At 32.2% G+C, this 13,818-nt stretch overlaps 1 protein-coding gene across 2 annotated transcripts in view; it reads right to left on the bottom strand.

Moving 5' to 3' along the window:
* LOC110022634 overlaps positions 1 to 13,818 on the bottom strand; it is a 75,580-nt gene that overhangs the window by 53,432 nt on the left and 8,330 nt on the right. For both annotated transcript variants that reach the window (XM_020721681.1, XM_020721682.1), the window contains exons 5-6: positions 4,855 to 5,498; positions 4,511 to 4,717 (exon numbers count right to left, since the gene is read on the bottom strand). In XM_020721681.1, the coding sequence (XP_020577340.1) occupies positions 4,511 to 4,717; positions 4,855 to 5,498 (851 nt within the window). The remainder of the gene's footprint in view (positions 1 to 4,510; positions 4,718 to 4,854; positions 5,499 to 13,818) is intronic.

Raw genomic sequence — 13,818 nt, 5'->3', positions numbered from 1 at the left:
GTGACATTTGTCTCATCGAAATAGACCTAGGAAATAAACCAACTATATATTTCAACAAGGAGGGGTGACAAAATATTATCAAAAAATTTAAAGGAGAGTACAGACAGAGAGTATGACCAGATATAATTGAAGAACAAATGGGATAAACTCAAGAAGGATTAGAAAATTTGGAAGGAATTGAAACGAGGATCAACGGACTTAGGTTGGAATCGGATAAAGCAAACCATTGATACTAAATAAAGTGGTGTACAGAAAGTCTTGCAGTAAGATTTTTATTTAATATCTTCTAATTCAGTCAATTTCATTTTTATTTACTAGATAAAGTGTATGTTATGATCTTGTAGGTGGTGCCCACTACGATGAAATTTAAACTTTGTGGGCTTGAGCCTGAGTTGGAGGAGAAGTTGGTCCGGATGTTTGAGGGTGTCGTTGCTACAGACAAATATGCATGTGTGCCGAGTGAAATAGGATTTTGTGGCATCTTATAAAGCTTGGCAGTTGACCTATCAGTTGATTCAACCGAAGTACCAAGCCCGGACTTCCATGAAGTTCAGTCAACATGTTGTTCTAAGCATCCGCGGGTAGACAGTCAAAATAAAGGTGGAGCTGCTTACGTAAGAGATTAGATATCACAACCGGTAGCTTCTTCCAACTCTGAACCACATACAGTACAGGAACATTCCATCGAGAAGGTAGTGCAAATTCTGAATGCATAAAGGAAAATTTCTAAGGATTGGTCTCTATACTCATTTTGTGGTAGAGTTGCTTGAAAATCCCACCCGTAGAGATTTCTTCGTGAAGATTCCCCAAGAAAAAATGGTAACGCATCTACGACATTTTTATGATCAGAGGGAAATTCGAAACACTTTTTATTATTTGCTACTCCTTGGGACACATTTATTTCTGTTTTATATTATGCTATGATTTGGTTCTTTGAACTGCTTGGTACTTTGCTGAATAATATTCATAAATCCTATATCAAAACTAATTGGGACATGGTTTGTTTGTAATTTATTAATTATTTTGTTCGGCTAGTAGGATAGACACCTAATGGATTCAGCCAGAGAAAAACAACGAAGAAGAGCTGCAGCAATCTACTTGCTCCACAGATATTGCAACACGTACGTTGATCGCTCTCCATGTTTGGCATCGTCATATATTAGGAACAAATTGGTTGGAGAATTGCTTGTTGGACACCCAACGAGATTCAGCAACATGTTCCGCATGAGATAGAAGATATTTAATGATCTTTTGGTAGAACGTACAAATTTCACGGATTTCATGGGTCATCGAGAACGACTTCACGAGAGGTACTAGTGATAACCCTCTACATATTATCATATAATGAGTCAATGTGATGAACAATGAAACGATTTCAATACTCTACGGAGATGATTAGTAGATACCTCTCGGTTGGTCCGAATGCACTTAACCTTTCTATGGAAGTCGTCAAACCAATGGATCCAACTTTCAAACGGACTTAGGGAAATTTCACGTGATGCACGTTACATGTCGTTCTTTAAAGAACATTTCTAATTCATTGCAGCCGATTTTTAATATTAATAGCTCATTCTTATTTGGGTAGGATTGCATCAGAGCAATTGATGGAACCCACGTTGATGCACGGGTGCCAAATAATGAGATTGCATTAATCGGACGTTGTGATACACCAACGCAGAATGTCATAGTTGTTTGCAACTTCAACATGTATTTCAATTTCATCATGTCAGCCCGTTGGGAGTGTTGTGCGCATGACAGTAGAATTTTCAAGACTGCAACGCAGAATATCTACTATAACTTCCCACATCCTCCTCAAGGCATGCTCATGCCCCAAATACTCAGCTGATTCACTTTAACCTTCAAACTAATTATGCAATAAATTTCAGACAAATAATATTTGGTAGATGTATGAGACATCACATACCAAATTTCGAACGAGCTAGCAATGTTACACGTGGCAGAAAGAAACTGTTTAATAAAAGACATTCGTCCTTACACGGTATCATTGATAGGGACTTTCGGCGTTTGGAAGAAGAAATTGGTTATTCTCAGCGGTATGTCATCTTACTCGTTTCTCAAACAGGTCCAGATTGTGATTTTCACGACGACTTTGCATAATTATATTCAGCAGCATCATTCCCGCAACGGCATTGACTTTTGTAGGGCCGACGAGGATCAGGAGCATATACCTCCGGAAGCATTTGAGTACCACCTAAGGCATTCCTTATCACGAGTTCAGAGTGATCCTTCCATTATCTGCACTAAAGAGGGGGAGGGTGCAAACAAAATGGCTGAGCTAAGGGAGCAAATTACTAATGTGTTAGGAGGCTGATTGGATTATTTGTAATTTATTCAGTACTATGTGTAGTTCATTTCACTTGTCAGAACATTGTTAACAATCATAATAGATAGTGAGCAATCAACGTTATATTTCTTTTATTCAAAGGTATTTGTACTTTAGATTTTATTGTTGGTTCGAAATTTTTACACAATTTGTAAGTGTAATTTGTTAATTATTTTTTTTAGCAAATTCAATTCATGTATTCACTAATGCATTGTATTTTATAGCCATTCAAGAAAGATAAGCTCAAGGATTTCAGGAACATCCAGACGATTGCGGACTACAGACGTCGCGTCAGGCTCATAGCTACGGGAAACAGTTCTACAGCTGTCTGCGGATCATCACAGAGCAATGTGGCTTCTTCCAGTGGGCATACAGTACAGCGGATTTCACTACCAACAGTGATCGGGAATGGATGCAATCACTGGAGGCCAGTGTAGCAAGCAAATGCACCGTCCGCATGTTAAGAAAAATATAATCATTGTATTAATTGTCATTTTAACAGTTTTTGACTTTTTTTGCACTATTGGTATTCATTGTTAAGTGAAGTGTGTATCTAAATTTTTGTATTGTCCAGAGATAAATTTCTGCTTCTGAAGTATCAAAATATGTTAATAACAGTTCTGTTATAAACATTATTACGAAATAATGGCAGAATGGTCATTTACTCAGAAACAGCTGTCGCATAACTGTTTTCAATCAACTGAAACAAACAGCTAGTCAGTTTCTTAGCAGCAACTTCCTAGGGCAACAAAACAGCAGTTGCCCCAAACAGACCCTTAGTCCCTTCTTTAGCAATAAACTAGCATTTTGCTTCAAATGATATGACATTTTTTAAGATTTTTATGCAATGGTTAGCGGCTATTTGCCACATACTTTAGCATCATAACTGTATATAAATAAAGTTATTAAACTTGCTTGATAAATTGACAAATTTGAGCTAATACCTGAGATATCCCACTGCATTCTTGAATTATTTACATCCTCTTCTCTGCCAAGCCGCTTGTACATCCTTATAGTTGTTGTAAATGTTAGGAGGCATACCCAATCTTCTTTCCGCTAGCACATTCTTGCCTTATAGTTGTTATAAAGTTAGGGGTAGTTGCTGTTTTCCATGAAGTAAAACAGTTGAATTTTCTTGCCTTCAATTGTATGGAGGGGTTGTGCAAGATTTCTCCGCATGGGTTAGTAAAGAAGGGATGTGATGGGAGGCTCAAAAAAAAAAAGAAGAAGAAACTTGGGAGTATGCAGAAAGTCCAAATTAAGGCCGAACCACCATACACTGATTTTACCATTATCTCCAAACTTCAAGTTATTGTGGTCATTTCCATCTAGTTGTGTTCCCAATTAGCTAATCATCTATGAATCTCTTGCCAATGGCAATAATAATCGAATAACATAGAACCAACACACTCGTGAGTAGAATGAAATTGAGGATAGAAATATTTTCATTAAAACCTAACCGCCCCTCCAATGTGTGTTTGTCGTATAGCCATCAAAATAAAGCATCAAGTTTAATTCTGAATATTGGATATCTTGAGCATCTAGACTACATTAAAGCAAACAAGTTAAAAATAAGAAGTATAGGCACAGAATTTAATTCAGAAAAATCGTGTCATTGTTTTGGTCCCAGTTAACAAACATACTTGAATATTCAATTACAAATTGATGTCAAGAGAATAAAAAAATCACATCAAACAATGTCCTGATAAAACGAGAATGACTAGAAAGAATTTTACTAGTACAAATTGGTCAAAGCAAGTTATAATTGCCTGGTTGCAGTTATTCTCTTTGCAAAATTAAAATGGGACAAATTTCTTAGGTGATTGTGTTCTGCGTGTGAAAAGCTACACATGATGTTCCACTAAAGTTCCAGCCCAGCACATTTTAATCAACGCAGTGGGCGTAGAGTGGTTTGATATAGCCTTTATTTGGTTGACAAAAATAATTTTTCAACAACAGTGATCATACTGTCATAAATTGTAAAAATAAAAACGCATAAATATTTATATATGTCTCTGCATGAGCCAATGAAGCTGCTAACAGAGGAAACACCATGAAATCACAGCATTGTTCAAATAAGAAAGAGAAAGATGAGGAACAATTTTCTCTCAAAAGAAATTGTCAAGTAAAAACGGCTATAACAATATTAAACAAATAACTACTCACCATCATAAAATTCATCAGAGGCAATTTCATGAGGCTGCTTATTTTTTATATAAACTCCATTCGGCATCTTCCCATACGAAGGGTTTTCATGAGAACGTTGCAGAACCCCAATATTTTTATCAGGCAATTGGACCAAACAACTGTCTCCATCTGCTTGTTTACTAATTTGGTTTTTAGATGACGCAAATCCATTTTGTGAATCTTCAACTAGATACGAAAGGGACAGCAGAAGATTGTTAAGGACATGCTTTCAAGAAGTACATGCTATTGGATTCTTAAAATTTCAAATAACGAAATGACATGGGAACAAAAAAAAATTTGCCTGTAAAATTATTAAGTCTAACCTTGCTTATATTTTGAAGGGGATTGCTTATCATTCTTGCCCTTTTTTGCATTAGGGTGTGTGGAAGATTTTCCAGTGGATGCGGCTATAGCTACACCATTTAGTTTAACACCACCTGATCTATTTTCACTTTGAATGCTCCAACTAGAAGTTTGCATCTCCTCAACACTAGTTTCATAACTGTTGTTATACTTACTCAACCTATGTACTTGAGGGTATAACAGCTTCTCTTCACAGAAGGTATTAGACATACTAGATTGGGGGTTCTGCTGATCCTTTACTGTAGCCTCAGAACCAAAATCTCCAAACTGTATGCCCTTTAAATAAACTGCAGCAGCATTACCATGCAGCATTGCCCGGCTGTGATCATTAGATGTCAATGTATTGGTGTTTGGAACTAAATCAAGACCAAATGATTCCTGGAAAGTCACTGGATGACTCCCAGAAGAATTCTTTAATTGGTCTGCAAGGTGCTTCTGCTTTGCTTCATATTCTATCCGCCTTTGAAACTCTAGAGTTTCCTCCAACTTTCTTTCTTCTTCCTCAAGTTCCACTTTACGTTTTAGTTCTTCTTCTTCCAAATAATCGCCAGTTGTGGTAGACTCAAAATCAACAAGCTTTCCAGCATTTGAAGCAGTAAACTCCCTACAGAGTGCAACAAAAAAAAGGCAATTTAACTAGCAGCAGAACGCATCGAAAATGAGAGGGAAAGGCTGGGGAAGGCAGGGGAGGAAAAAGACGGGAATACTGTAATGAAACAAGCCATACAGTCAGCATGCATCCCACAGAAATTTAAAGGAAAAAAAATCGAATTTTCAACAAAAAAAAAGAAAGGCTTTACAAGAACAACTGTAAAATTAGAATGTAATTTCTGCTTTATTTAAAAACAATTAAAAAATACAAACAATCCTAAATTAAAATATGGCAGTGTCATAATCAAAAATTAAAAAAAGAAACAATGCAGGGCAATATATAACACCTCAAATTTGATTTTCTTTAAACATGTCAGTATCATAATCACATCAAAACATACGTATGAAAAGGTGTATTCACTTTAGATTAATACTAGTGGTACTTTTCATGTGATGTTAACGATTTGAGTGTTATATAAGTTAAAAATCAAAATATTAGATATGCAAATATACAAGGATTGTGCGGTATGTATGTACATAAATCTGCTAAAATATTTTCAGTTAATGAAGAGAAAAGAAAGAAACAATGTTAGACTCAAAATTGATATTCTAATTGCTCTTAAGCACACATGATCTTATAATTATACAATACCAACACAGTTTCATGCCTCTATTTTGCAATGAATAACACATCTACAAATCTTTAAAAGATGGTATAGAGAGTGTGATTGTAATTATTTAAAATTAAAGATTTTTTTGGGTAACCATCTAGTGGTGATACACTGCAATTATAAAGGAAAAAGTAGATAATGTTTCCTCTTTATTTAATACCTTAGAATATAGCCCTGCCTTCTCTTTCAACCTTCCCAACCTCTCTTTATTCATTCCTAGACAGCTATTATAAAAGAAAAAGTAGATAAAGTTTCCGCTCTATTTCAAAACTGAGAATAAGACCCTGCCTTCTATTTAATCCTTCCCAAACTCTCTTTAGTGATTCCTGCAAAGGAATCAATCAAAGTTTCATTATTGTCATTGGAGTTGTAATAGTCTTCTACACCATCAATATTCTTTATAAAGCCATCATATCATCACCCAAATATTTTCACTCTCTACATGTTGATTGAAATAACTAAAGGAAAGGGATTTCTGAGCTGACCCAACTAGAACAAGCTTATCATCAGTTGAGCATAGCCTCCTCAAATGAGATATGGTAACTCCTTCAGGACTGTTATAATTGGAGGAGAGAGGTGTTAGAAAGAATGGAAATCAAATGGGAGAAAAGTTGGGCCTATTAAACCAAATTTCAAATAAGTTTTCAATACAAAACGTTAGATTTATGGATAAGCGCTAACCACTTGGTATTTAAACAAGGATATGGGAACAAAATTTAGTACTGCCATGTAGCCTAATAAAAAGTTATGTTTATCTTTGTCTGTAGCCAAAGAGTAAGATAGACTAGGAGTCATGCTGCCTTCTTTTACTTCTTGACCTCATTTTTTATGTTGATTCAAGCTAATGTAAACTATTTAAAGTTTCTACATCATCAACAAAGTTGCAGCTAACTTCTTTGCTCAATTGCATCAACTGGTCGAAAGCACAATATTTCTACTTAATCAAGTGCATTTATTATTCAATCGCCCAATAATGAAGCATTGTTGTCATCAAAGTTACTATTGTCTTTTTCACATTATTTCCTCTTAGTTGCAATATCTTATTTTAATCTCAATATTTCTACTCCCAACATGAATAGGTATCACTTAATTGTCAAACTCGTCAAACGATCTTGCTATAGCATTAATATTTTTATCCTCAACTTAGTGATAATAATATTTCTTGCATAGGCCAGCTCATCATATCTTGGGGTGTCTATACCTCTCTAGCAATGTTATTGATCACTTGAAAATATGATAGGTAATGTTTACCTTTTGTTAGTCACTAGTCTGTATTGCTACAGAGCAAGAAATAAAAGGCGTGTTTCCTCCTACTTCTTCCTTCACAACCTCTCTTCATCTATTAAATTTTGCTACAATGAGTCAATCGAATTAATCTGCTTCACTTCTTTTCTTTTTATATCACATTATCCATCACAGAATCAACATATCGACTCTTCATGAGCACTACAATCAATATGTTATCAAACAAATGGTGAAGTGCTATCATTACGTTATTAGACTTGATGTAAAACACTATCATTGTCAATTTGCAAATGCTTAATTCACCTTTTTCCCAATTCCTCACAACATCTTCCCTCAAAAATTCTACTTTTAATGCACTTCTTGCCTTCCTCTTTCGTGTTAACATTTGTTTTACTTTCAAATTTTCTAAAATTCTATTTTGTTTTACATTTGAAGAGCCAACTTTCTAATTAGTTTGATGGGGGAAGATCTTAATGATTAATTGCGTTAAGTAAAAAAACAAATCAATCCATCTCCTTTTCCTTCATTTTCTCTTGCAACCCACACAAGTCCTTCCCAAATTTCTCATTGTTTATTTTATTTACTGATCAAAAGATTAATTATTTGTCAATTAAATTAAAAAAAAGAACAAAATATTTGTTTTTAAATCATTGTAGTATGATTAGCTCCACGCTTAGATTAAATTTTTTTCATGTTGATGCTAGATTAAAAAATCAAGCTCAAGACTGGGTCCCATTCTTGAGAATTGTATTTCTCTTACTGTGTAAACGAACTTTAAGTCTGAATAGTACTCGACAGGAAGCGTCACAGCCTAGGTTTGGGCCACCTTCAATGTCGATGTGCAGTAAGAGTTTTCGAAAGCAACCTATCTAGTTTTCTTTCCAAGGTAGATTCTACTATATCTAATTTAATCCATCATCAACACAATTAACATTATCTAAATTAGTTAGAATAAGAATTATGAAAACTAATTCTCCATTCATTCTAATTCCACGATATTTGGGGTATTAGAATTAACTTGCATTAATTATTTTTGCATAACTAAAATTAAAGTTACCCTTGGTCCGCCCATTTCCCTTTACAAGGTTTCCACACTAATTTTAGTATATTTTTTGTTGGTGCATCTTCCATTTTCTAACATACATGCCAAATCACCTAAGATTTTTATTGTAGCACCATAATAATCTGATTATTTTTATTGTAATATTTGTTATTTCTCTAATTTCACTAGCCTAATCATTTCTCGATATGTCATTTCTAGTTTTGTCATAATTTCAACTAAAAATTCTCAATTTTGCAACACTCAAACTTAGCGATCTATGACCTCTTTATTGCCCAACACCTTATATTCAAAGAATAAAATTAATCTAAAGGCAATTTTATGACAAGCCATGATAATCTCTTAGATCAATAATTGTTAATTTATTTTCATATTTTATAGCTTAGCATTAACTTCCAAAATTATATCCTCATCTAATTCAAGAAAATAGAATCAAGATAATTAAAGAATCAAAACGATTAAAAATATCAAACCTAAGTATCACAAGACATCCAAAGTAATATAAACTCCTAATTATCAATTCACACAATAAAAAATTGCACAATTTGTTCTGCTAATCTTAAATCACATCCTTTAAATAACTTTTCTTTGAAAAATTTTCATTGATTTCGGAAAATCGTTATTTAAATTTTCATTCATAATAGCATAAACTATAAAACATCACTCAACTACAAAATGATGAACTTAATATAATCTCTAAAGTAATCATACTATTATTAATAACTCTATAATCACTCAGCAACTATATATAAATTGTAATTTAAATTAATAATTTATCAGGCATATCATCAATATGTCTTAGTACCTATAATTTTACTTAATTCGCATCAAATTAGTTCTTAAGAAACTCTATCATATAACTTCTCAAGAAAAAATCTTGTCTTCCTCTTTACAACATCATTAATTACAATAAATAAAAACACATTGACTCTCTCACATCGAAAATATATAGCTAAGTTTACAACTATACCACAACTTAATTGTATAACTCATAAATTTTATCACACTATCTATATCATAATCTTAAATATTTCCTTCATCACAACGTGCAAATATCAAAATGCCTTTCTTAAAATCATTTAAATCCCTTAAATCTTGAGAATCTCATCAGAAGAATTTGTTAACGAAACCACCTCAATAACGCTCATACACTTGTAAATTTCAAAAGGCACGCCATCTAAAACAAAAGTTTTTGTTTTTATGAATCTTCTTCATGTCAAGCTCGATTGTTTATAAATTTAGTTCTAATCTCACCAAACAAAAGTTATAGTTCTAATCTAGTTCTATATTTTTATCAATTATTAAAACAACTCTCACCTAACACTATTTTATTAATCAAATTTCAATAATCTCACAAAAATATCATTTCCATCTTTTTTTTATTATTCATTCTTAAAGAAGACTTCTATATTGAAAACAAAAAAAATATAACCCCAGTTAAAGGTAATTATATCAAGGGGAGATGGAAGTACTATTTTGAAAATTTATTAAAATGGAGTTTCAAGAAAAATTCATTTAAAGATAAGCATAATGAACAGCATCATACTGTATTTCACAAGTTCATACAAGAAAAAAGGTTCAATTAGTTTTGAATACTGTGTTAGAAGTACATACTATATTTGAGTTGAGCATCCCGTCTCATGAATTTTTTTATAAAAAATTATAACTAATTGACTTATTTACTTTATATGTATCTGTCTTGATGCATATTTAAAGTAGTGTTGTTATTTAATGTGTTCTATCAAATCTTAATTGGCGTTGATTCAATTAATTTCGAATGACAATTGGAACTAAGCACTGCACCTTAAAGTAGGTGACTCTTGTTAAAAGTTGAATGTACCTTTTAATAAAGCATATCCCTTGGCATTGATTACAAAGTTATTTTTATTCATAAACATCATAAAAGAATGAATATTAAGTTTTCATCTTTTCCTCGATTATAAGTATGTACGAATGTGTGTACGTCCGTATGTATGTATGAAATTACATAGATTTAGCATGCATCACATTGACATTTCATAGTGTACAAGTAGCACTCATTTGCACATCACTTTTCCAGTTGTATGGAAATATCTTTTTTTATTTTAAATATTCGCATTGTGCCTTAGATTTCACACATTGCTCCTGACATCTCATTTCGTTAGAATTACTTATAGGTGTGTTAGACAAAAATGATAGTCAATGGTATGCTAAAAAAATTTAATTTCGACATATATTCAATATGATGATTATATGCACAAAGGTAACAGAATTCATCAAGTTGACAACAATCATCTTTTAGATCAAGGATAAGATGAGAGACTAATATAGTATTATACGATATCATTGATAATCATTCCTTAAGGCTGTAGATACTCATTATTAGTATAATTTCTGCAGGCATTGACATCATACTTAGCATGCCATTTATGATCAATTTTGCAAATATCAATATTAGATCATTTATAAAACGTTAGTTGAAAAATAGGGATTATCAACTATATATGATCTACAATTAATCAATTCAGCATGACATTGGCATCATGTTTATCTACAATTCATGAATCATGATCAATTTTGCAGAGATCATCAACTGAATTAATGTCATCTAGTGTATAAAGCCATTTTATGATTTATATTTCTGGAGTTCCCATTGTACAGTCGGTATGACCCACATATACTGTCATTTTTTCCACAAAATATACAAGTCACCTGCCAAGATTGTTTTGCAAGCTCGCATCATAATAATATTGGGGATCAAGCTTGTTTGATTGGCGGAATATCAACATAAAAGCACATATTCAATTGTAGATCAAGTAGTATAGATAAACCTTTCTAGTATTTTCATCACTCAATTATTTATGCTAACAATTTATCAAGTCTTTAGGTTTATGACTCGTTATATTTTCTCTTTAATGAATAATCCATATTCCAATTCCCTTGTGATTATATTATTACTCATTGCAAATTCATTTTTGTACAGCAAAATAATTTTAATTTGACTTAACTCCCATACAAAACTGTGCTGGTAGGCTTCATTATCATCATCGTTGGGAAGTAACAACTTGCCAGCCCAATGTGTTACAATGATCAACGGATCGCAATAAGAAAATCAATAAGTAGAAGCCTTCAAAATCAAAATTGTATTCTAAAAGAGTATTTTTTTCACTTGATTTTATTCAATTTAAAATTAAGGCAAATAATAACTGGTAGTTTTCAACAAATTCACAACCAAAAAAAGGACTTTCCATTTTTTCTTTGGAAAAATATGCGGAAAAATAACATTGTCATCGCCGAGTCCCAAGTTCCCGATACGAAAAGTGAAGGATTGTGTTAGATAGTCGACAACTAGCATAATTTTTTTTTGTTGAAAAACTATGATAGGAATTCTTTAAATCATTGGCAATGCTACCGCATCCCTTGAAAGACATGATGTATTGTCTGAATACAGTGAAAAGTGTGCAAGGATCGTTGCCCCAAAGTTCAAGTGCAATATTAAATAACTAAGGGTTTTCGCATTATTGACATATAGAAATTATTCCATTAAACTACTATAGGATAGGAACTTGAAATATGATACTCTCATCGACAAATTAATCAAATTGATAACTATTATGATTCATAGGAATATAAATATCTTATTAATTCAAAAAACTAAATTAGAGAAAAGGCTAAGGAGATTGATAGTTTTGGTTTTAAATTTTGTTATTCATGTAGAAGTGATACTAAAAATAACAAAGGTATAATTATAGACGAGTTTAAAAGATAATAATGTAAAATTAATAGAATTGAAGCTTGGGTGTTTCCTAGCACTGTTTTAATGGGATTGCTAGCTCGATTTCATGAAAATCTATCAAACACAAATTTTGGAGGCGCCAAATCCGATTATCTACTAAATCCAATATTTCGCCTGTCATAACATAAATCCCGAATTTACTAAATCCGTTCGAGAATTACATTTAAGAGATTTAAGGAGAGTTGAAATAACAATGTATTAAAGCCTGATAAAATATCAAACAGAATAGATGAATTTAAGCAGTTTTAAGATAAATTATACCAAACATTTTCTTGGATTTAACAATAGCGGATTTTATATATTTGGATTTACCATATTTATTAAATCCTACTTAAACTAAATCCTACAAGCAACCAAACACCTACTAAGGATGATTATTGATGCTAAAATTTTTCATGTTATAAGTATTTATGCTCCCCAAGTAGACTTGGATAAATGTTCAGAAGAAAAATTTTGGAATGACCTCAAACAATCTCTTGAAAAAAATTTTAGAGAAGGAAATTTAAATGGGCATGCTAGCAATTTGCTAGAAGATTTTTAAAATATTCATGGTGTCTATGAATTTCGAGTGACTAATGAAGAATGTAGAGTCATATTGAATTTTGTTTTAACTTATCATTTTATTATTGCTAATAATTTTTAGGAAAAGGAATGACTATATTATCACTTATAAGAATTGATTAAATAAAACACATATTGATTATTTTTTTAATAAAAAAAATATATCATCGATATTGTAAGGATTGTAACGTCATTCCAAGTGAAAGTTTAATTATTCAATAATGATTATTGATATTGAATTTTAAAATGAACGATTTGAAGATAAAAAATAGAATAAAATATTATCATATTATTAGATCGATGTACTTAAAAGACATAAAATTATTCTTGAGTTAACTTAAAAATCTTAAAATTTAACTTGTTCATGAAGAAGTTAATACGGAGTGGGATACAATAACAAATACTATTAAACAAGTTGTAAAAGATATGCTTGAAGAATCAAAATGAAAAACTCTTACGAATAAAAATAATTGGTAGTTGAATAATAATGTGCAAGAAAACATAAAAAATAAGAAAAATTATTATAAAATCGATTTAGATGTACAAAATTAGATAATTAGAAAAAAAATATAATATGGTCTGTAGAGAGTCTAAGGTAACTGTTTGTTATATTAAAATTTATAATTTCAGTAATATTTATAATAAATTAAACATTAAAGAGGGTAGGTAACTGTTTGTTATATTAAAATTTATAATTTCAATAATATTTATAATAAATTAAACATTAAAGTGTGTGTGTGATTTGAGCCCCCTACCTCAGGGGACATACAACTGACTCGCAGATGCCAACCAACAAGTCCGGGTGTGTGTGTGATGGCCAAAGGGCCAGAGGCTATTATAAGAGCCTCCAGTCACCTCTAATGTGCCTAACAATTCGAGTATCACCAACAGCGACCGTCGCCAGAAGGGGATTTGAGCCCCCCACCTCAGGGGACATACAACTGACTCGCAGATGCCAACCAACAAGTCCGGGTACACGACATATATATATGTGTGTGTGTGTGTGTGTGTGTGTGTGTGT

Source organism: Phalaenopsis equestris, unplaced genomic scaffold, assembly GCF_001263595.1.
Source record: "Phalaenopsis equestris unplaced genomic scaffold, ASM126359v1 Scaffold000201, whole genome shotgun sequence".
Classification (NCBI taxonomy): Eukaryota; Viridiplantae; Streptophyta; class Magnoliopsida; order Asparagales; family Orchidaceae; genus Phalaenopsis; species Phalaenopsis equestris.
The sequence above is the reverse complement of the archived record's forward strand: the minus strand, read 5'-3'. Positions and strand labels throughout refer to the sequence as shown.